This window comes from Arvicanthis niloticus, chromosome 9 (genome assembly GCF_011762505.2).
Source record: "Arvicanthis niloticus isolate mArvNil1 chromosome 9, mArvNil1.pat.X, whole genome shotgun sequence".
Taxonomy (NCBI): domain Eukaryota; kingdom Metazoa; phylum Chordata; class Mammalia; order Rodentia; family Muridae; genus Arvicanthis; species Arvicanthis niloticus.
The window spans coordinates 12,579,270-12,602,263 of NC_047666.1; the positions used below are offsets into that span (position 1 = coordinate 12,579,270).

Consider the following 22,994-nt stretch of genomic DNA (forward strand, 5'->3'; position numbering starts at 1 on the left):
ACCCTCATTAGGTTGGGGGGAAGCACAGACAACTTCTGTACCTACCATCATCGAGGTCCCGTGGAGAAAATGTTCTTCCCTCTAATTCATTCATGATATCATAGATGATGAGGGACTGCATTTTTATAGAGCTACCTGCAAAACAGCAAGGCAAATGGCTTTTTATCAGGAGCCCACTTCTATAAGCACTGCGCTTACTGGAGCCCGATGTTGGACGCCAAACTGTTGCAGCCCGTACTGCCCGTTCCGGTCCGAGGGTCAGGGTCTAGCGAGAGAGAGAGTGGGGATAAAGGGGAAGAGACGCGAAGAATGGAGACAAGACAGAGATTCTGATCAAGTCTCGTTTATTGAAGGGAATTCGGAGCTATTTATAGGCTTTTGCCACGTGCCTTGTAGGCGCGTGGATACCACGTGCCTTGCAGGTGTTGATATGACATAAGCCTTACAGACGTCTATAGCGTGGACAGCACGTGCACCACAATGCCTTGCAGGCGTGGATAGCACATGCGCCTTATAAGCATGTATGGCGTAGATAGCACGTGGACAGCACGTGAACTGCATGCCTTGCAGGCGTGACTACCACGTGCACCTTGCAGCTGGGGCTAGTAAACAGCAACACAAAATATGTGGGATATCAGAGTGTGCTTTAGCTGTTGTAGGCTATTGAAAACCAAATCTTTCGTCAGGGTATATGGTTCCAGATGGCTGCAAAGTTGATCTAGCCACTTTTTGCTAAAGTCGGCTCCCAACAAAGCACCACCAACTTCACAGCCCCAAGTTACAAATAACCTCCTTATCTGCTGCCTCTGTCTTTAGCCTAAGACCTGGCAGCAAGCTGGGCAGGGTCAAAACCTTGTTATAGGTCAAAGGCCCATCCATCCTTGGGTTCCATTTATTTCACACCCTTACGATCTCGTAAGGTCAAATTTCCTGGAATGGGGCAAATATCAACATCCCCTATCTCAAACCAACACTTAACTAAATTATTTAGTGGTACCTGTGTTCTTTTAAATCAAGTCAGACAAGGAAGCCAAGAGCAAACCCAACTGTAAATTTCATGGATGGTGTGGTTCTTAGAAGTTATACAAGCCATATATACTTATTAATCCCAACATTAAGGTAGAAAGATCAGGAATCAGAGATTCACCCGAGTCACAAAGCAAGTTCAAGACACTATGCTACACAGCAAAATAACTGGGTTTTAAAAAACACAACTGAATACTAATAGGGCAATTATTTGGTTGCTACTTCAAAGTGTAATTCTGCTACTGTTATGAATGGTAATGTAAGTATCTGATATGCACGATAGCTGATATATGACTCTCAGGTTGAGATCCACTGATACATGTGAATCTGTACTGTATGTGAATAGTTGTTCCCAAAGTCCAGAAGAGTACACCAGATCCCCAGAACCTGGTGGGTAAGCTTGTGGAGCAGAACATGTGTCCTCTAGAAAATCAGCAAGTTCTTGTAACCATTTAAACCAGTTGTTTTCAATCTGTGGGTTGAAAGCCCTATCAGATGACTCTTTCACAAGGGCTGCATATCAGATATTTACATAACAATTCATAACAGTACCAAAGTTATAGTTATGGAGTAGCAACAAAAGTAGTGTTATGGTTGAGGGTCACCACAACATGAGAACCATTGACTTAAACCATCTCTTGGCCCTCAAAATTATATATATAATCTGTGTACAAAAATCATTAAAAAATGAGTCACAGACTATAATGTAAGACCTAGCACCTTGAAACTGCTAGAGAGAAACCACCAAAGGGACGAAACTTCAAACCAATGGCACAGGCAAGGACTCTCTAAAAAGGACATCAGTAGCACAGTATATGTGGCAAATGATTATTACCCCTGACACTAAGGTAGGAACATCATGGATCAGAGGTTCACCTGTGAGCTGCTTCTGTGATCCCCTAGTCGCTTCCTGCCATCTTACCAGGGAACACCAGGATTAGATACCCACTACCCACTCTGGCTTTACACTGGTTCTGGAATCCAACTTAAGTTCTCAAGGTTTGCAAGGCAAGCACTTCGTTCATTGAACTATCAGCCTTTTGAAACAGGGTCTGTCTTGGTGCTTTGATTAAATGCAATGACAAGAGCAGCAGTAGGAAATAGGGCTAGGTTGGATTGCCCCAAGTTGAAGGATCTACCTGTTTCTGCTAGGACTGTCAGTGTGTGTTACTATACTCTGTGTCCTGGGGATCAAAGTGTATAGTTTTTAGATTGTGTAACAAGCATTTTAAAGACTGACTTTATCTTCCTAGTTCCCCTCTATCACTTTTTCTGAGACTCATATAGCATTAGCTGGCCTGGAAAACATCTGACATGCTTCCTCTGACTTCTCGAATTCTGTGATTATAGACAAGTCCCACCAGGTCTGAGATACATGATGGAGATCTATTTAAGAGTGACAGTTATGTTCTATTTGTAGGATAACAGAATTGGAGATAATCATATTAAGTACAGACACATTACACTCACACAAATATTACATCTCTCTCAAATAATATCTACATTACACAGGCGTATATGTTCATACATGAGATGTGAGATCACCGAGGAAGATGACTGACAGGAGTGTAGATGGAGATTAAGAAAGGGCACATCACAGGGCACTGAGATGGCCCGGCGTGCCAAGCCTGATGATGGAATTTGACTCTTAGAACTCACAAAGGAAAAAATATGACTGGAAAGGCTTAAAAATCAAGATTGAAAAAACAACAACAACAACAAAATAAAACCAAACAAAACAAAAAACTTTTTTTTTTCTTTTGGTTTTTTGAGACAGGGTTTCTCTGTGTAGTTCTGGCTGTCCTGGAACTCACTCTGTAGTCTAGGCTGACCTCCAACTCAGAAATCCGCCTGCCTCTGCCTCCCGAGGGCTGGTATTAAAGGCATGTGACACCACTGCCCAGCGGGTTTAAAAAAAAAAAGTTCTTAAACTACCTAATTACTTATGGCTACTAAGCTATTATACTGAACAGCACAATTCTAAAGACCAAAAGAAACCCTCAACTACAATCCACCTGTCTATTCTTTTTTGTAGTGCAAGAATGTACACTTTACAGCCCTCTCCAAGTTTGTATTTTATATTGCAATCAAGGGTACTGCTAGTCATGCCTGTCTCCAACCTTGATTCTACTTCTGCCTCCTAAGTGCTGGTACAGAATTACAGGCATGCAACCATGCAGGTTGAATTCTATTTTTAAATTATTATTTATTTTTATTTCACGTGTATGGGTTTTTGTCCGCATGTATGCTCATGCATGTCTGGGGCTCCTAGGAGTCAGAAGCAGCTTTGGATCCCCTGTGACTGGAGTTATAGATGATTTTAAGGCATCATGTGGGTGCTGGGAATTGAACCTCAGTCTTCTGGAAGAACAGTCAGTGTTCTTAACCTCCCAAGCCATCTTTCCAGCCTCTGAACGCTGAACTCTTTTATTTTATTTTTCTTTCTTCCTGAAAATATGGTTTATGTAGCCTTGGCTGTCCTTGAACTCAAGAGATACGCCTGCCTCCCGCCCCGAGTGCTGCGATTAAATAAAGGCACTCATCCTCTGTTCTTAATTCAGATATAAAGCAGAGACTTTAACAGTTATAACAACACAACAGAGATGGTCAGTTTACATATAAATCGAGAAAATGTAAAGCTATACATACCTCTCGGATAGAAGAGGTGAATAATATGATGGTATGTTGCAAGTGAGGGTTCTCAAATACCCAGGTAGATAAAGCGAAGAAAAAAAAAAACAGTAAAAACACAGCTATTCAAAATAAAACTGAAACACAATGTCACAATGTTACTATTTCTATTCCTATGAAAATAGTTTAGCTCATCTCATAAAAAGATAACAGCAGCACTTTGTCAAATTTATAAAAGTGTGACCGATCACAGAGAATAGAAAAACACCATGAAGTCAATCAATATCCACCCAATCTTCAATTAAGTAATTACTGAAGTATCTACAGTATGTTAGCACATAATTTGGGTTAGAGAATATAACCATGCTAGAAGGAATGTAAAGCCGGCTAACAAAGCCATCAATTTCCATCAAAATCAAGAGCGCTACAGAAAAAATGTCTCTCAAATGTTAAAGTAACATTGTACTTCCTGTAAAGCACACCAAAGGCACTCCATCACAGCAGTTTTCACTTGGTATCCATGGGGACGAAAACCAAGAACCCCACTGATGCCTGGCTATCCATATGCTCAAGTCCTCATATGAAATGGTGACATATTTACATCTAACCCACACATACCCTACGACAGAATTCAAAGCATTGCTAGACCACCTGTAACATCTGATGTGCTATAAAGGCTAGGCAAATACTTCTTGTATTATTTAGGAATGACAAAAAACTGTTTACAATTATTTTTTTCCTGACATTTTTATCCGGGGTTGAACGCTGAGACAGATACAGCAGATACAGAGGCCAACTGCACATGAAGTTACGTATGCAGTAAGACAATCCTAACAGAAAGAGGGTCAGAACGAAGACACTTCCTGCTTTTGTGGGTGGCTGAGCCCAGCAGCCATCTCAGCACCTCATCTTCAGTGTGGCCTCCTCACCTATTCCAATATGTCTCATTTCACGCAATATCTGTACGGCCTGCAACTTTCCAAATGAGTAAAACTTCCGGAGACATTTCAATATCGTATTAAAAGTCTGCAGGTTTGGTTTCACCTTCTGGGCAACCATATGTTTCAGTAGATCCTGGATGAATCCAAAACATGAAACATTTTTACTCCAAGGTAATTTGCCAAAACTGTTGAGAGAACTTTATTCTGTGGCTACATGTAAAACACATTAACACCCATACACCCAACTAAAAACTATATACTTTAAGAAACCAACAGCCTGGTTTGGTGCCCCACATCTTTAATCCAGCACCTGAGAGTCAGAAACAAAAGATCTCTGCGGGTTCAAAGGAAGCCTGGCTTGCATAGCAAGTTACAGGCCAGTAAGGGCTACACAGTGAAGTCTTTTCTTAAAGAAACCCAGAAAAACCAAAACCCATGACTAAGTACTGCCTGCACAGGGCCAGCAATCCCACCCTCTAGAAAAGCCCACACTATCACAGGACCAAGGAGCCTCTATCTCTCCATCCTCTCATCCACCCCCAAGGATATGGTGTCTATCTGAAAGCTTCTGCTACACTGAGACAAAACAAACAAATATATCAAACAACCTAAGAATAGACCACTATGATATAAAAATGTTCTGCTTGTAAGTTTGGCCCAAAATCCTTTCTGTTATTTTCAATTTGTCATCTCTGGCCAGAATTTAATAGGCATGTTACATCAGTAACCTACAACAAAAATAATCACGGTGACCTATTCCAGCTCTTCCTGAATTCTTGCTCTCTGGTGACTGATGAATTGGTGCTCTCTTTTCTCCTGGCAGAACAGCACCGAGCAGGTGCTCCATGAGAGCAATGGCGGCCACAGAAATGCTAAGTCAATCATTAGTAAAAGGTAGCTACAGGACAGAGAAGGTGGCTACTTACCAGTATATCATTCCATTTCTCCTCAAATGTCTCATTGAGTATGAATGTTTTTGCTTCAATCAATGCATTAAAGGTATATACATCAGCTGTAAAGGAAAAGTACTTTAACAAAACTTGAGGTTGAAAATTCACCTCATAAAAGCTGAAAGTGAGAAAATGGTGAGTCCTGGTATCTTAGCTATTCTCAGCAAAGCCTTAGAACTAGATCTCCAATCCCACTTTAATCATGAGAACAAGACAAACATCATGCCCACTACCCCAACAACCGGGGCAAAATCCAAAGATCTCATGAATCCTGGTAAGAGCAGCAGTTCCCAACCTGTGTGGGTCATGACCCTTTGAGAGGGTCACAGATCAAATATTACATTACAAAATTCAAACGGTAGCAAAACTGCAGATATGTGTTGGAGGTCACCACAACATGAGGAACTGCATTAAAGGGTTGCAGTATCAGGAAGGTTGAGAACCACTGTTAGAGGAAGACACAGGTGTGAGGGGGTCCTTAAACTCACCACTAAGTCTGTTATTTAATAACTTGTTGTACAAGTCCAACGCCTGTGCATAAGCTCGGTGCTGGAGAAGAAAAAGCAAACATCGTCAAAGTCTCTCCAACTGGGACGGTGAGCACACAACAGAGAAGGCTCCTGTTCTTGGGAAGCTTGTAGCCCAGAGTACTGGGTTTCTTCCAGGAGACACTGGCAATGCCTAGAGACATTTCCAGTTGTCACAACTGAGGATGAGGCAGAAACAAATCACATCTAATGGGTAGAAATGGGGAAGACAATACACTTGCACATCTTCCCACACACAGGAAATAAGCCCTCTGCTCTGAAATGTTAGTCTAAGTGGGGGAGCTCAGCTCAGTCCTTTAAGACAGTTTGGTGCTCAATCAAAAGCACTGGAGTTCTCATTTCCATACCCATGTTAGGAGGTTCACAAATGCCTGTAGGAACTCTGGCTCCAAAAAACCCATCACTCACTCACCCATCCACACCCTTATATAAACTTAGACATAAACAGATGCATGAATACATACATAAATTTAAAAAACTCACAAAGCTTTAATGAAGTTCATCCCTAATTAAAAACCTGAAATGTTGCTAAATTCAAAATTTTTTGAAGACTGACACAAAGACATAATTAGGATCTCACTTAACAGGTTATAGACAGCATAGGCTAACAAAGATATTACATAAAATGGCCACTCTAAGTACTGTAGTGTATGCCCAGGATCCCAATTATTCTGGGAAGACTTGTTGGGTCTGAGGGCAGTACAGATAAATTTCAGAAAGCCTCTCTGAAAGGAAAAAAAGAAATCGTTTTGCCAGGTATTGTGGAGCACCTGTAAGTTTAAGCCTTCTCTGCTAGTCCAGCCAGCTAAGGTTACACAGAGACCCTGTCTCAAAAAGTATAACCTTTATATATTATGCTTATTGAAAAATATATGAAGCAAATGGCTATCTTGCTTAAAACTGACCCCCAAAATATCACATTATGCACATACTCAATGGTCCCAGGCACTTTATAACTTTATAGGGGTGCAAAAGAACAAAATCAATGGATCTTTAAGATAAAAATAAACAAAGGAAGGTACCTTCACCATCCCACGGATCATCGTGCAGTAGGAGTGTGCATTCTTCTCTGGCATTAGAGCAAAGATTCTCTCAGCATTGTTTTGTGCTCTAGAAACACCAGAGTAAACATCAACTGGAGACCCAGGTAAACCTAGTCTACCTGTAATGAGTGCCACCACTTTCTGGCAATGTTTTAGGCAATGTACATAACTGTTCTATGACTCAGAGTATGACAGGTTATCACCTCAAAATTGGTTAAAGATCTTAAGTTGTCTAGACATTCCCAGCTCTCAGGCCATGACCAGGAATGACAAAGTGGTTATTAACATCTAAGAAATACCCAGGTCAAATACAAAGAACAAGATGGCCCACTTCTAACACCCTAAAACAAAACTCCCCAAGGTAACCTTGCTCCCGAGTCTTGCCATATTCTAGCATGAGCAGTTTTGCCTCTTTTACTAGATGGTAAGAAAATGATACCTACCTTGTATAAGTGTTCGTATATACTGAACACCCTAGAATATGAGCTCAGATTTTACTACAAAGTCCATGTGTGTGCAGTGTGTGCCAGTGCCCATGGAGGTCACATTTCCCAGAGCTGGAATTACACACAAGATGCTGGGAACAGAACTTGGAACCTTTGTGAGAATAGGAAATTCTCTTAACTACTGAGCCATCTCTCTAAACCTGAATTTCTAGAATTAATGGTAGCCTTTCTTCTCCATATACCCAATCAAACCTTTTAGAATTAGCTAGGGAACTAGATCTCAAGGTAGCACTACTAATTAAACTATACACAGATGAAAAACAACAAAAAGTACAACCAGGTCAAACCCTAAATAAGTTTTTCTATTCTGGCAGGAAGTAACAATCGTGTAATAAATAGTCTAGGCCAGATGTTGCACACGACTTATAGCAGCCCCTGGGAGCAGAGGCAGGAATGGTCCACGTTTGAGGCTGGCCTGGGCTATATAAGTGGAATCTTAAAGCAGTAACCAAGAACCCAGGTATAGTGGCACACACTTTTAATCCCAGCGCTCAAGAGACACAAGGATCTCTGTAATTTTGATGCTAGCCTCTTCTACATAGTGAGCTCCAGGACAACCAAGACTACAGGGAGTCTGTCTCATAAAACAAAAAAGACAAAAGGTATAAAATATAAATATACAAACTGTAGAACACATCTGTAAAATGAAAAAAAAAAAAAAAAAAAAGCTGCCATTTTACAACATTTTCTGGGATTGCAACTCCACAAGATGATGTAGCAGATTTTTCATGTACTGTAAAATTCTCGTAACATAAGGTTTTCATGTTTAACATACTTCCAAGGACCAGACTCCATCTTTGATGTTTGATTATTTTCTTCTGTAGCCTCGTCCTAGAACAGATGAAATAAAAGGTAAGACAATGCTTGCTTGCAAGCTACTTTAAAAAAAAAAAACTAAAAGGAAATAAGAGATCATCAAAAGGCAAAGAAAAAAACCCCAAAATGTTCACACCCACAGTGAATTCCTTTAGTTTGAAAATTAGTGCACACTGAGGAAAGCAAAGTCATATTTATCACCTATGTTTTATCTCCAGATGATCACTCATTTAAAATATGACCAGGATGGCCTCAAATTCAGAGATCTGCCTTTTGCCTCTGTGCTGGGATTAAGTGTGAGCCAGCATACACAGCTATGAGTAGCTAGGCCTAATAGTGGAGTCTACAAGCCAGCTACTTAGGAGGCCAAGGCATACGGAGTTTGAATTTAAGGCTAGTCCAAGCAAGATCTTTATTTCAAAAACTAAACCAAACCAAACTAAACCAAACAAACAAAAAACAGGTTCGGGCATGGTGATGTACACCTTTAATCCCAGTACTTGCAAGAGGCAGTCAGATCTCAGTGAGTCTTAGCTCATTGAGCCTGGTCTACAGAGTGAATGCCAGGACAACCAGGGCAGAAAAACCTTGTTTCAAAAAACAAAACAAGCAACAACAAAAAAATTCCAAAAAAAACCCCAAAAAACAAAACCAACAACAAAAACAAAAAAAACAACCAATGAAAAAGTCAGGGTAGTAGAGTTTCAAAATCTAGTACTTGCCTACCACATGGAGGGCCTAGGTTCACCTCCTCCAGAATGTGTGGCACATAAGCACACTAAAGTTCTATTCAGCTATAAAGTTGAAATTATGCCATTTATAAGAAAATGGATAGACCTAGAAATTATCTATAGGCTAAAAAAAATCAGATGTTGCTTGCTTTTTCTCATCTGTATAATCTCCTAACACACCCCAAAACAAAGTTGAAAGGGGTAATTTGGGAAGATGAAAAAGATCACTGGGAAAGGAGGGGAAAAAGGAGGAAGAGGGAAAGGAGGAGGAGGGAAAAGAGGACAGAAAGGAAGAGGGGGAAGGAGAAGCGAGTATAATTAAAACATATTACATACAGGTATGAAAATGTCATAACAAAACACACTATTTTGTATAATGAACATTGATTAAAAATGAATGGGAAACAGTTGTTCAAGTGTCTCCATGATGCTCACAGATGCTACGGTGCCACCTCAGTACAGAACCTGTCACCACTATGACACATGACACAGAGCCCAACCCACTGAGAAAATATTATTTCAGAAACAAAAAGCCAAATTTTTATTTTTTACCAAGTTTTCCAAATGTTCAGTTTGTTGAAAAGGATAGTCAGCTGGGGGCTCTTGGTCACCATAGTAACACAATAAGTCCAAAAGACTATTAGTTGTTTCAAGAGAGACTGTGGTTCCTGTGGTTAGGAGGAAAAAACAAAAACAAAAAAACAAAGAAATGTTCAAACACCCAACAACCAAAGCCTCTTGAATGAAATTCCTCACCTTTCCCATGGATGACGGCTTATCTGGCTACATACGTAATCCCCACTACCATGTTACCATTAGCACAGAATGCATGATGGCTTTCTGCTGATTCTGTCCCATTTACTCCCTGTACTGGCTGGTTTTGTATGTCAAGTTGGAGTTATCACAGAGAAAGGAGCCTCCCTCGAGGAAATGCCTCCATGAGATCCAGCTGTAATAGTGATCAAGGGAGGAGGGCCCCTTGTGGGTGGTGCTATCCCTGGGCTGGGAGTCCTTGGTTCTATAAGAAAGCAAGCTGAGCAAGCCATGGGAAGCAAGCCAGTAACATCCCTCCATGGCCTCTGCATTAGCTTCTGCCTCCTGACCTGCTTGAGTTCCAGTCCTGACTTCCTTTGGTGATGAACAGCAATGTGGAAATGTAAGATAATAAACCCCAACTTGTTTCTTGGTCATGATGTTTTGTGCAGGAATAGAAACCAGGATTAAGATAATACCCCCTACAAACTGTATTTCTGAATAAGTTCATTTGGCATAAAACACAGGCTGCACAAGACCTCTTGACTCCAGCTTTCCTATCTTCTTTATTTTCTGATCCCCCGTCACTCCTCTCTGGAACCTCTCAATGAAGAACAGCCTGCTGGTCCATATCAATTCTCAATTCTCTTACAAACCTGATCCACTATAGTAACTACAAACAATTATCCTATCTGGATTCAGACCCTCATTAAAAATGTACTCAGAACTACTAAAATAACTGTAATTTTAATAGCCTTATAAACAACCTGTTTGACTCCCTCAAACTCCTCAGAAAAATAAGTAACAATAAAATCCACAAAAATCCTCACTGTTCAGAATGTGATTAATTCCCACATCCGCACTCACTTTATAGAGACAAATACAAAGGAAAGAAAAGCAGAAGGTCTGGAAAGATGGCTCAGTGGCTAGAACATTTGTTGCTCTTTGACAGAGGACCCAAGTTCAACTTCCGGAACAGTCACATGGTGGCTTACAACCCTCACTTTATAGCTTCAGTTCCAGGAATCCAATACCCTCTTCTGCCCTTCAAGAGTATTGGGCAAGCACATGCAGGCAAAACATTCATATACATAAAAATATAATACCTGTAATCTTAGCACTCAAACTGAGGCAGGAGTTCAAGGTCCTCCTTGATTACATAGTGTTTAAGTAACACCTGCATGCTGAGGCTTCTGGCTTTGCCTACAGTGGTATAGGTGTGTGCAGTCACTCAGTAAATGCTTGTAAGCTTTTTGAGACACTTAAACACCCACCCCAGCACTGAGGAGTTCACTGCAGAGCCATACCAACTGGGGCTCAAATTCAGGAAGCAGAGGCAGAACCTCAGCAACCCTCTGGCTGGTGTCACCCTCGAGTTATGCGTGTGATACATTAGAAGCTACATAAGCAAATTCTTGAAAAAGGGTTTAAGAAAATATTTTTAGGTTCAAATATGTTCGATGATTTGTCTAGTTTCTTTTATGTTTAGCAAAAGTTTTATTCTAATTCACTTAACAGCAGTGTAGACTCCTAAAATTTAATGGTAAGAGCGGACTTTGAAGAGACCACAGTGTACTTACAAGTAGCACTGTCAGCCATGTTACCTAGAGCTGTACTTATTAATAAAGTCATCCAGATCGAATTCACAACACAACAGGACATTAGTCAGATGCTCAGAAAAATTACAGTCTTTTCTAGACTACTAAATGGGGAGGAATCCTATCAAAATCGAAGTTCCTGATCCCGCTGAACAAGTCTCTCTTTAAAACCTTTCTCTGGGGCTGAAAAGATGCTCAGCAGTTAAGAGCACTGGCTGCTCTTCCACAGGCCCTGGTCTGAGTCCCAGCAGCCACAACAGTGGTAAAACAACCACCTGTAAGTGCAGTTAGAAGGAAGATCAGAGGCCCTCTGCTGGTCTCCTTAGATACTAGGCCCACGAAGGATGCAGATATACATGCAAAGCAAAACACTCACACACATAAAATAAAGTTTTCTGTTTCATTCGGCTCTGCCTTGTCACACCTAATGCTAGTAACAGAGGCTGTGTACTTCCTTTGCCAGTGCACAGGACAAAAGCAAATAAGTGAATAAACCTGCAATTTTACCTCATTTATAATTTCAGGATGAGGCTAGAGCAGAGAATGAATCATGTATATTATACCACTTAAATCACAAGCACCATCAAGCAGAGTAAACGTTATTTGCTGTTCTTACCCATGGCTAACTGGCCTATACAAAATGGCCCCATGCTCAAGAGGGGCTCTGAGTAACGAGTCACCTGCTTGCAGGAGCTGGTCAAAAACGTTCACGGAAGCTCTGACTTTTTTGAGTTGGATTCGTTCCTTCAGGGCAGCTTCGCTTACATCTTCAATCTGAGGTTCAAAGTACTCAGGCATTAAGCACTAGAACAACAGGAGAAGTGAATGACTACAAACAGGCCAAGGCAGCAGGGTAACAGCAGGTGAGGCTGTTAGCATCCAGAGACCAAGTAAACCAGTCCCTGTCTCCTACACCACATAACACTTACAACATCTGAACATAAATGTCTTAGTACAAAATCTAAAACAAAATATACAGGTAAGAACGAGAAAGGCCAGTAAATGTCTGCAACCTGGACAGAAGACTGTTTAGGCATCTCCTTGACTTAATGAAAATTTAAAAACATTCAAACATTAATACTCACTCTGTATTTCGAACCAAGGGTCTCAACCTGAAGTTGATCTAAATACTTTGCTTCCAATGTTTTGATTTTTACTTCATTTACTAATTTTCCAAATATATTTGAATGAGAACGCCTTTCCTCCAAGTCCTAAGCTGGGCATTAGGGACTGAGCTGTTTGAAGGAGGTGCTCTACCTGCAAAGCACTCCCATTCTAATGACAGTAATGCTGGCAACATGACGGAGTCGAGAATAACCAAAAGGGGTCCGAGAGATGACTCAGAAGTTAAGAGCACTGACTGTTCTCCCAGAGGTCCTGAGTTTGATTCCCAGCAATCACAAGGTGGCTCACAACCATCTGTACTGGGATCCGATGCCCTCTTCTGGTGTGTCTGAAGACAATGACCGTGTACTCACATACATAAATGAACAAATCTTAAAAATAAAATAAAATAAAATAAAATAACCAAAAGGATAAGTCTGTGAACACAGCTGTGAGGAATTTTCTAGGTCAGGCTAACTGAGGTGGAAATACCCATTCTAAATGTGACAGGGATCATTTCACACAGGGTCTGGACTGTACATAGAGCAAGCGACGCACGGCCTCTGCTCCCATTTCACTATACTGTGACTAGCTGCCTGCTGCTTTTGCTAAGATGCTTTCTCTACTATGATGCGCTGTATTTCCTTAAACTCTAAGCTGAACTAAAACTTTCCTTCATTAAATTGCTTGTCAGGTATTTTGTCACAGCAGGAAAAGCAATCCACACAGGGATAAAGGCAGAGAGCTTACAAGAGGGTCTGTAGTCCATCACCAACACAAAACCCCAGAGACAGAGCTAATTACAGTACAGTGTGCAATGATACCCCCTCAAAGGCAAGAGACCCCACAAAGCTTCGAGAAACAGTGACATTAAAGCCAAGCATAGGAACATTGTCAGCCAAAAGGGCAAGGGATGGGCCCACCAATGAGCATTCTACAACTGCCACTGCTGTAACAGTCTTACTGTGTAGCTTGCTGGTCAGTCACATAAGCTGCAGTGTAAGAGGAGGACGGCTTGTCTGAGTGTGAGTTTGGAGAAGAAAGGGGAAAGGAGAGCCTGCAGGTGGACACTCTACAGACACTGCACAATTACTGGACCAAGGAGCGTCAGAAGTACAGCCTCAAGCCCCAAGAAGAATAATGCGGGCAAGACAGACAACACCAATGGAGTGCAAAAATGACCAAAATAGAAAGTGCAGACCGTAAAAGAGAAAAACAGAGCATAGAGTCCTCATAAAGATAACATTTATAAGGAAATGCCAGAAGCCACTAGAGGTCCCTGAAAAGGAACTGTCACAGAGAAGAAGATTCATACACAAAAAGGAATTTTAAAAGGTTAACAAAGGTTCTCATTCCAATATCCTGGGCACTAAAATGGCTAAATCAGCTGTGGAAGTGTGATTTAATTTGTATTCACATTACTATGTAAAAGACACAATCACCTCTCCTTACCGGTATATGAGGCTCAGCTATATCCTTTTGGAAATATTTGGGATGTGAATTAATAATAAACTTTGCTGCAGTCTCTCCAGACTTCTTTGCCAATAAAAATGAACGCTATATCAGAAAAAAAAATACAATTTAGCACTTACGTATTAATTTAGACTCAAGCAAAACTACACACTCAGCAAAAATTCTTCCTTTCCCCCAGGAAAAGGAATACAGTAATACAAGAAGTCCCAATTACTAACCAAGTTACAGTACTTCACATATCTCACCTTTGAGTATGCCATTAATTTCAGGTCATGTTTTATATACAATACACCACAGACACACGTTTTGCTTAAGTGTTAGTTAAGACCTTAATATTAAACAAACAAACAAACAAACAAACAAACAAAAAACCACCGGGAAGTGGTGGTGCACGCCTTTAATCCCAGCATTTGGGAGGCAGAGGCAGGCGGATTTCTGAGTTCGAGGCCAGCCTGGTCTACAGAGTGAGTTCCAGGACAGCCAGGGCTACACAGAGAAACCCTGTCTCGAAAAAAATAAAAAAAAAAACAAAAAAAAAAACAAAAAAAAAACAAAACAAAAAAACCCAAACAGCAACAAAAACTAAACCAAAACCTTTTGCAGAAACAATACTTAAATATTTTTTTGATAAAATTAAGATTCAGAGTCTACCAATTTGTCAGTATTTGTAAGCTTTCCAAGGTTTCTTATTTTAATAATTTAGCTACTTACATATCATTACACAAACCAGTAAGGCTTCTAAAACGTACTAGAAAAGTCACCCAGCAGTACTCACAGACTCCACAACAGAGGCTGGCACGAGGTAAGGGTCGTCTTGAAACGCATAAGGTGCGGCTGTAGGATCCTGTGGGAAAGGCACAGATATCATTTTAGATTTTTGCTAAAATTATCTACGCTTTAATGATCACAAGTTCTGTAAAGTATGATTTTAATTAGACAGGAAACATACATGTAGGAATATGATCATATGCCTGCATAGATAAAAAGAAAACACACACATCAGTAAGACTTTGCCCCAATTTTGCACAACACAGAGCTGGTAAGTACAAACCCCATTGCTCCATCTTAAAAGGTTTTGTCTTCTCTTGTTACTAGGATAGAATTCACACACATTAATTAGTAAGCACTTTAGCACTGTGCTAACTCCTCAGCCTATTTCTTAGGATTTCAGCATGCTGTCAGAACTATCACTGTTTTAAGGTCTAGTTAAGGACCCATGAAGTAACTACTTCTAAGAGTTTCCTGCAATAAGATTTCCTTCACTGCAGTCACTATGTGCCCATGTGCAACTTTACTGGAGAGATCCTTCCAGGGGCTTGGGAATGGCTTCATAGATCCAGCACTTGCCATGCAAGCACAAGTCACAGAACTCATGAGTCTGGGATGGGTATGCAAGCACTCCTATAATTCTAGTGCTCAGAATGCAGAGACAAGAGATCACAGATAGTGGCTAGTTAAACTAGCCTTTTTTTGTTGAGCTCTCCGTTCTGCTGAGACCTTGCCTCCCATCAATCAGGTGGACAGCTATTGAGCAGTTCATTTGTCTGTCAATAGGCATCTGAAATGCTACTCAGAACTGTGTGTGTCTCTTGGAGACCTGAGGAGGTATGAAACCCTAGCTCCCTAACCTACATAGTCACCTCTTGCCTGGTAGGGTGTTCTATGTGGACAGCTGACTCAAAGTTGTAATGCTCCTGCCTTAGTCTACAATGCTTCCAAAGTTTATGAGTTTGCACAACCACACGCAACAAAGTCTGAATTTGCTTTTTTTTTTTTGTCTATCCTAGAACTCATATAATTTGAACAGACTGGCTTCAAACTCAAGAGCTCCTCCAGACTCTGCCTCCCAAGTGCTGGGATTAAAGGCATGTTTTACCACACCCATCGAAAGATCTATATTTTGACCAGCGTCTTTCCACCAGCAGGAAAGACCCATATCTCAGAGTCAGTACAAAGACAATGGCTGTGCATGGTTATCAAATCCCTCAGAAACAAGCACCTATTTTTTTAAACTAATTAATTTTAAATTTAATTAATTACTTCATGTCATTTTTAGAAATAAATATTTCAAGACCCTTTTCCAGTAATTAAAAATTAGTATGAGCTGGGCTTGGTAGTACACACCTTTAAAAACTCCTAACACTTGAGAGGCTGAGGTAAGAGGACCTCTGTGAGCACAAGGCCAGCCTGGTCTACATAGCAAGTACCAGGACAGCCAGAAATATATTACAGAGAGACCCTGTCTCTAAAAGCAAAACAATACAAACACATAATTATCAGCAAGCTGCAAAAACATGACATGGTCATCACATCCTAGCCAGCCTATCCTGGTCACGTCAAAACCCCTTTTCCTACTTTCCAAAAGGAGGAATTGGATTCGTTTTTAAGAAAATTTCTAGATACGCAACAGTTTAATTATGAATAAAAAGCTGTAACATTGAATGTGTTATTAACCCTTAAAATCCTACTTACCCTGTGTACTGTGGATGCAAGTGCCTGAAGAACAGCCACTTTATCCCTGGAATAAGAGCCATAAGTCAACCTTTATCAAGACTATTCATACTTACAAGATGAACAAGTCATTCTGCTCTCCGAGGTCACTGGGCATAAAACAGGATGGACAATTCATCTCTCACCTAGGGCCAGGGCTTATCTCTCAAAGCCACTACAACAGAAATAGGTGAGACGCAGGCGTGACTGCAAATCGTATAACCTCAGCAGAGGGAGAAGGGCTGGATGAAGGTTTGAGACCGCCTGGACTTCAGAGCTAGACTCTAAGTTAATAATCAAGCACTAGAGAACAGAGCTTACAGTTCTTGTGGGAAGACCCTGAGCACCAAAAGCCTGGTTCTTCTGACAGGTAGGTGCACATTCCTCCTTCCCTGTGTTTCATATGCACTCTAAGTGGTCTCTAATACCATTCACTACCCAGGCAAAGTGATTCCCTCTCTCTACCCATAAATCTACCTTGTTGACTTCCTTCAACCCACTTAGAGCATCTCTCTGGACTCTTGCTAACTATCCAAACTATTGGCTCTTACCTCTACTGTGGAACCACAGGAAAGCCTCTACAGTGACTCACTGTGTCCTTACTATGGTGTCTGATGTCATATTGTGATCCTACCCAACATGATTTTATCATCTCCAGAAAAAAAATTCTTTTGAGACAGGGTTTCATGTAGTCTAGGCTGGCCTGAAACTCCCTGTGTTGCTGAGGATGACCTTAAATGTCTGGTCCTCCTGCCTCCCCATCCTTAGTGATAGGACAAGCAAGTACCACTACACCCAGCTGTAAGCAGTATCAGGAATTGAATCCGAGGCTTCAATTGTTCAAGGCAAGTTCATCATCAACCCTCCACTTCCAGGAACTTTTAAAGGTAGTTTTAAGCATAAGCAGACTAAAATAAAACAAAACAACAAAAATAACCAAAACCAACTTGGTATCGCTTGGCACATGCTTACATGAGTTTCTATTATCCATGTGACATTCTGCTCCCCCCCCCCCCCCCCCCCCGGCACCTTTACCTAATGCATCTCACAAGAACTACCAACAGGAAGGGGCATTTTAAATAAATGGCGGGCTGGCCTGGAACTTGTGATACTCCTCCAACTCTGCATCGAGTGCTGAGATTACAGGAGTATGCCACTACAAAACAACACTCAATATATACCAAATTCCAGCTAGCTATACAGGCAAAACTGCATACATATAGGACTATAAGACACAACACAGGCAGGTGACAACTAGATTGTAGCACACTGTAAATATTCCTCCTGTTGTATTTCTTGCCGTTTTCTGGGTATAGAGGTTGGCCAAGGGCTATACTCCGGGATGCTGTAACCAAGTCCCTACTCTTGGCTCTGATGCTCCATCATCCACATTTCTTGGTTTTAAAGACAAGGCATTACTGTATGAACTCACTAAGCACACTTGTCCTTAAATGCAGAGATCCTTGTGCCTCTACCTCCTGAGTGCTGAGACTAAAGGAGTATGGTACCATGGCCAGCCACTGTTCCTACTCCTGAGCAGGGAAAACATGACTCGACTCTAATCTTATTATATACTATCATATAGCTACAAATCAAAAGTATTATACAAAAAGGTACATCTAATAGCTCAATTAAAAACATATAATTTTAGTTTAGTATAGTTTACACATAAAATTATATCACAAGACTTAAAAATAACAGCCAACACAGGATTTGTCTATGTGCTAAGCACTGTTTAAATCCTTCTTTTATTTACAGTAAATACCCAACCACTTGCTAAAAAGCAAAATACTCACCACGTTTTCTTTTTTGGAATGACTATTTCTTCAATCCCTTACAGAGAAAAAAATAAAAATAATCAATTTTCTAACAACACAAAGAAATACAATGTTTTTTCATTAAAAAAAAATCTATCTCCATAGTTTTAAAATACCTGTTATATCTGCTCCTTCAACTTTTGGGAGGGACTCACATGCAGGATAAAATCTGCATTAAAAACAAAACAAAACCTCATGTTAGTACTGCTTGCTGATGGTCTCTGCTCATCTCCATCTGCATGCATACATTTTAAGCCCCATTTTCTAATTACCATGGGTCAAACAGACCAGGCTGTATACCTAACATCAACACACATATTACAGGCAGTCAAGATTGACTAATTGATTTTTGATGTTAGAAATCAAACCAGAAGCCGGGCAGTGGTGGCACACGCCTTTAATCCCAGCACTTGGGAGGCAGAGGCAGGCGGATTTCTGAGTTTGAGGCCAGCCTGGTCTACAGAGTGAGTTCCAGGACAGCCAGGGCTACACAGAGAAACCCTGTCTCGAAAAACAAAAAAAAAAACAAAAAAAAAAAACAAAAAAAAAAAAAAAAAAAAAAGAAATCAAACCAGAGCCTCAACCAGACTAGGCAAGCTCTGGGTCACTAAGTTATAGTAACAGCCAAGATTTTTTAAGCATGTAATCTCATTACAAAACGATCTAGATTAAAAAGGGGAAATTTAATAGCATTGGAACAATTTGAACAGCTGCTTTGAAATACACAGAAATTAACCTGGGTTGGATCAATTCAGTTGAGTTGTTTTTACTAGACACTATCCAGATAGCAAAAGCTATCTCACTTAAAGGGATAAGAACAAAGATCACCCATAGCTTTGTTATATTCCACTACTTGTAATAATTAACAATGTACTAACAACACAAGTCTTTTAACCAGAACAAGTCTATATTTTTAGAGCCTCAAAAGTTATTTTTGTCCAGAATAGAAATGTTTCAGAATACCATATTCATGGATAACTCCACACTTAATATCCTAAAATAAAATCAACAAAGATAAAGGTATCATTTTACCTATTCTTAAAAAGCTTTTATTTTGTGTGAGTGTACCCACGTGGCCACACAGCAACTTTGTGGAGCTGGTTTTCTTCCAGTTTTCCCTACAGTTCTTTCAGTTATTACAACTTAGAATTTACTCTAGAGATTTTTCTACTATCAATCAACTAAATATAACACTGAACATAAAAGTTTTTATTGGGTAGGTGATTTTAACTCAGTAGTAGAGTGGGTAATTAGCTCATATGAAGTCTTTGGATCAATACACAAAAATAAATAAAATTGGATTTCAAGTTTACACTACACCTAAATGCCTCATACTTCCACCAGGCTACTGCATGAAGGATCTAAAAATTAATTACATAAATATTTGCAACATGTTCCAAGCTGTAACTATCATCACCAGATCGAAAGACTGGGGTCAGACGTTTTAAGGCTTTTTTTGCTTTTACTAAAGCCTTACCTTCTTAGTTCAAGGTTCTCATAAAGTTCAGTCACACTGGTGATAATAGCCTACCCTTGATTTGGGAAAGATCTATTACTTTGCCCTTTCTTTTTAGCAGGGTTAAAATGGATATGGGAGGGGGGTTAAAGAAATTTGTGTAGGGGCTTGTGGAGGCACTCACGGAAATGTAAACTTCACGAGAAAAGGGCCCTAGTTTAAAGAGCAATTTTAACTCTATATAGTGTAACCAACAAAATCTCCCGAAAGAATACTCTCAGTTTGAAACTTAACACGCCCCTACCTCGTGTTAGTTACCCTTGAGAGCGTGGGGCCTCCACCATGCAAATACCTTTGCATCTTACCTAGTTCCACGACTCTCAGGGAAATGCAAGACCAAACTGACTCTGGGTCTTCTTACCTGCAACAGAACTTCGGTTCACACACACCCGCCCCCCGAATGGTCTGCAGCAGGACAAACCCGCTGCGAAAGGGCAGACGGCGAGCTGCCGCCGCCGCCATCTTTAGACTCTTCGCAGAGCACGTTGGGAACGCCCTCCGCCTACAGGGTCGAGGGGCGGGGCTGGCATGGAACGTCTCATCTCCAATTGGGTGGTTACTAGGTCATGATCGGCGAGACTAGCAACGGAAGGCTCAGTACACATCATTCACCTCGAATAAATTTACTTAAAATGATCTCCTAAAGTCTATTGTGTAATTTTGTTTTTAATCTGAATGAGGGCTTTGAGACTGTTTTCTTCCACTCCTACCCCACCCCGAAAGCAAAAATGAACTCGTCCAAGCCAATACGCTAGGCCGCGTTTCCCGCACGCAAGCGCAGTGGAAAACACATGGTGGCTCTGTGCTGTAAGACTGAAGTAGAGTTCTCTGTGGCCGACTGGAACTTCTCTCATAGTGACGGACCTCAAAACTGACTCGGAAGATGCTGGCCTCCAAGCACACGCCATGGAGGCGGCTTCAGGGCATCTCCTTCGGGATGTATTCGGCAGAGGAGCTCAAGTAAGGAGTTTGTAGGGTGTGTGTAGAGCATGGTTGTGGAAGTTGGAGCCGGGAACTACGATTCCCAGAAGGCTTTGAGCCGATCCAGTCGGACGGGGAGCGCGCGAGGGGTGGGGGTGTCCTTGCTGCCTGGTGTCTGCGTGCTAGTAGGAATGAATGTGCAGGAAGTGGTGGTTCCCTGCCTTGCTGCCTTTTCATCCGTTCATCTTCCTCATTAATCAACTAGTTTTATGTCATTTATACTCTCATTCCGTCACACGCTTATCAGCTTCCTAATTAGTCTCCTCTGGTCCAAGCAATGATGAACTTGTAAATCTTGGTTCAAGACCATGGTTTTGAATTCGTGGGGACTCTTAATTTAATCCTCGTTTTGATCGCGATAGCGTACACATTTCTTAGACTTGCATTTAAAAAATCAACATGCCGTCGGGCATGTGGTGGCACAGGCCTTTAATCCCAGCATTCAGGAGGCAGAGGTGGGATCTCTGTGTGGCTTCAAGGCCAATCTGGACTACAGAGTGAGTTTCCGGAGCTGCTTGGACACAGAAAAACCTTGTCTCGAAAAATCCAAAAATTAAAAAGGTACACCACACTGTGGTAAGATCACCACTTCCCTCATCTGTCAAACACATCATTTTGCCATTGCAAGACCCATATATAATCAATCAGTCACTCCTCGTTTCCCTGCCCCTGCCGCATGGCAACCGCCTGTCTACTTTCTATTTCAGTTACTCTGACTGTTCAGTCCCCTGTTCACATAAAGGGAATCAGTCAGTGCCTGACTTGGAACTGGCTTATGCATTTAGCATGCTGTCCTCAAAATTATAGATAAGTAGATCAGAACTTATTTCCTTTTTACTCAAGTAAATAGTACATGGTCTATATTCATGCCATTTCATCAGCTCATCTACTGATGGGCACTTAAGCTATTTCCAATTTTTGGCAATTGCAAATAATGTTTCTATTAAGGTGTGAGTATATACCCAGACTCAGAATTCCTGGTTCAGACATTAATGCCATTTTTAACTTTTTAAGGAAGAGTTATTCTGTTTTTCATAATATCAGTTCCCTTCAACCATATATAAAGATTCCACCTTCTCCACATCCTTTCTAGCCTTGTGTATTTGTTTTTTCGATCGTACACTGATGGGTTGAGATGTTATCTCACTGTGGTTTTGACTTGCATTGATTTGAGGATAATGCACAGCTTTTCATATATTTTTTGAGCATTTGTGAATATTCTGTGGCACTATGAATATTTAAATCCTTCACTGCCTGTGGTTTTCAGGAACAGCAAGGAGGCCAAGGTGACTGGAGTAAAGTGAGGTCAGAGACCAGGACTTCCCCCCACCCCCCATGTCATATAAAGGGCATGGCATTTTCTCTGATGGAGAGGGAGAGGTACCAGTTCTCACTCAGTAAAAGGGAGCATTAATTGTTTAGTGCCAGATCCAAAACTTTCAGCACTGGTCTCACCAAGGGAAACCTTTGGGGGTCTGCAGTTCTCAACCTCTCAAAGGGGTGAGTTTCGACCCCTTTGTGGGTCAAATATCAAACATTTACATCACAATCCATTAAAAGATGCAAAATTACAGTTATGAAGTAGCAGTGAAATAATTTTAAGTTGGGGGTCACCACAACAGAAGCAACTGTATCGTGCAGGTTTGCAGCATTAGGAAGGCTGAGAACCACTGTTGTGGGTTTATACGAAGTACCCCTTTTTCCAAGGACAGACTCTTAGGACGGTTGTAAGGGTGCTATTAGCTTGGTTACCTTTGCACTTCAGAGTGAATTTGACAGCTGTTGGAAGGTGGACAGGACTGGATAAGGTACAAGGGTGGAAGAGGAAGGGAAGGACAGTCAGAGCCTGGCTGGAGAACCGACCTAGGGCAGTGGCAGGAGAGAGAAAAGGGGCTAAGATTTGATATGTAGGTGACATAGCAGAAGCCTAAATACAAACCAGGTGTTAGAATGGAAAAGCAGTTCCTTTTAGTTTGTGAAAGAAGGCTACGTGTTGAGGGATTTGGGGGTCTTTTGGTTGGTTGGTTGATTTGTTGTTTTCAAGTCAAGGTTTCTCTGTATAGCCCTGGC

The 22,994-nt window shown here is 41.0% G+C and overlaps 2 protein-coding genes across 3 annotated transcripts in view; one reads left to right on the plus strand and one right to left on the minus strand.

Moving 5' to 3' along the window:
- Window positions 1-20,437, minus strand: part of Ptcd3 (pentatricopeptide repeat domain 3) — a 29,776-nt gene extending 9,339 nt beyond the window's left edge. The window contains exons 1-15 of one of the 2 annotated variants that reach the window (XM_034511687.2): window positions 20,305-20,437; window positions 18,544-18,596; window positions 18,407-18,443; window positions 16,593-16,638; window positions 14,896-14,964; window positions 14,100-14,204; window positions 12,224-12,347; window positions 9,745-9,860; window positions 8,421-8,476; window positions 7,119-7,206; window positions 6,037-6,097; window positions 5,525-5,610; window positions 4,587-4,731; window positions 3,676-3,726; window positions 46-135 (exon numbers count right to left, since the gene is read on the minus strand). In XM_034511687.2, coding sequence (XP_034367578.1) covers window positions 46-135; window positions 3,676-3,726; window positions 4,587-4,731; window positions 5,525-5,610; window positions 6,037-6,097; window positions 7,119-7,206; window positions 8,421-8,476; window positions 9,745-9,860; window positions 12,224-12,347; window positions 14,100-14,204; window positions 14,896-14,964; window positions 16,593-16,638; window positions 18,407-18,443; window positions 18,544-18,596; window positions 20,305-20,405 — 1,228 coding nt within the window. In that variant the 5' untranslated portion in view covers window positions 20,406-20,437. The remainder of the gene's footprint in view (window positions 1-45; window positions 136-3,675; window positions 3,727-4,586; window positions 4,732-5,524; window positions 5,611-6,036; window positions 6,098-7,118; window positions 7,207-8,420; window positions 8,477-9,744; window positions 9,861-12,223; window positions 12,348-14,099; window positions 14,205-14,895; window positions 14,965-16,592; window positions 16,639-18,406; window positions 18,444-18,543; window positions 18,597-20,304) is intronic. The other variant, XM_076939903.1, reaches the window with a different exon arrangement.
- Window positions 20,438-20,721: 284 nt separating this feature from the next.
- The window catches only part of Polr1a (RNA polymerase I subunit A), a 64,265-nt gene continuing 61,992 nt past the window's right edge, over window positions 20,722-22,994 (plus strand). The window contains exon 1 of the mRNA XM_034511950.2: window positions 20,722-20,903. Within this exon, the coding sequence (XP_034367841.1) occupies window positions 20,827-20,903 (77 nt within the window). The 5' untranslated portion in view covers window positions 20,722-20,826. The remainder of the gene's footprint in view (window positions 20,904-22,994) is intronic.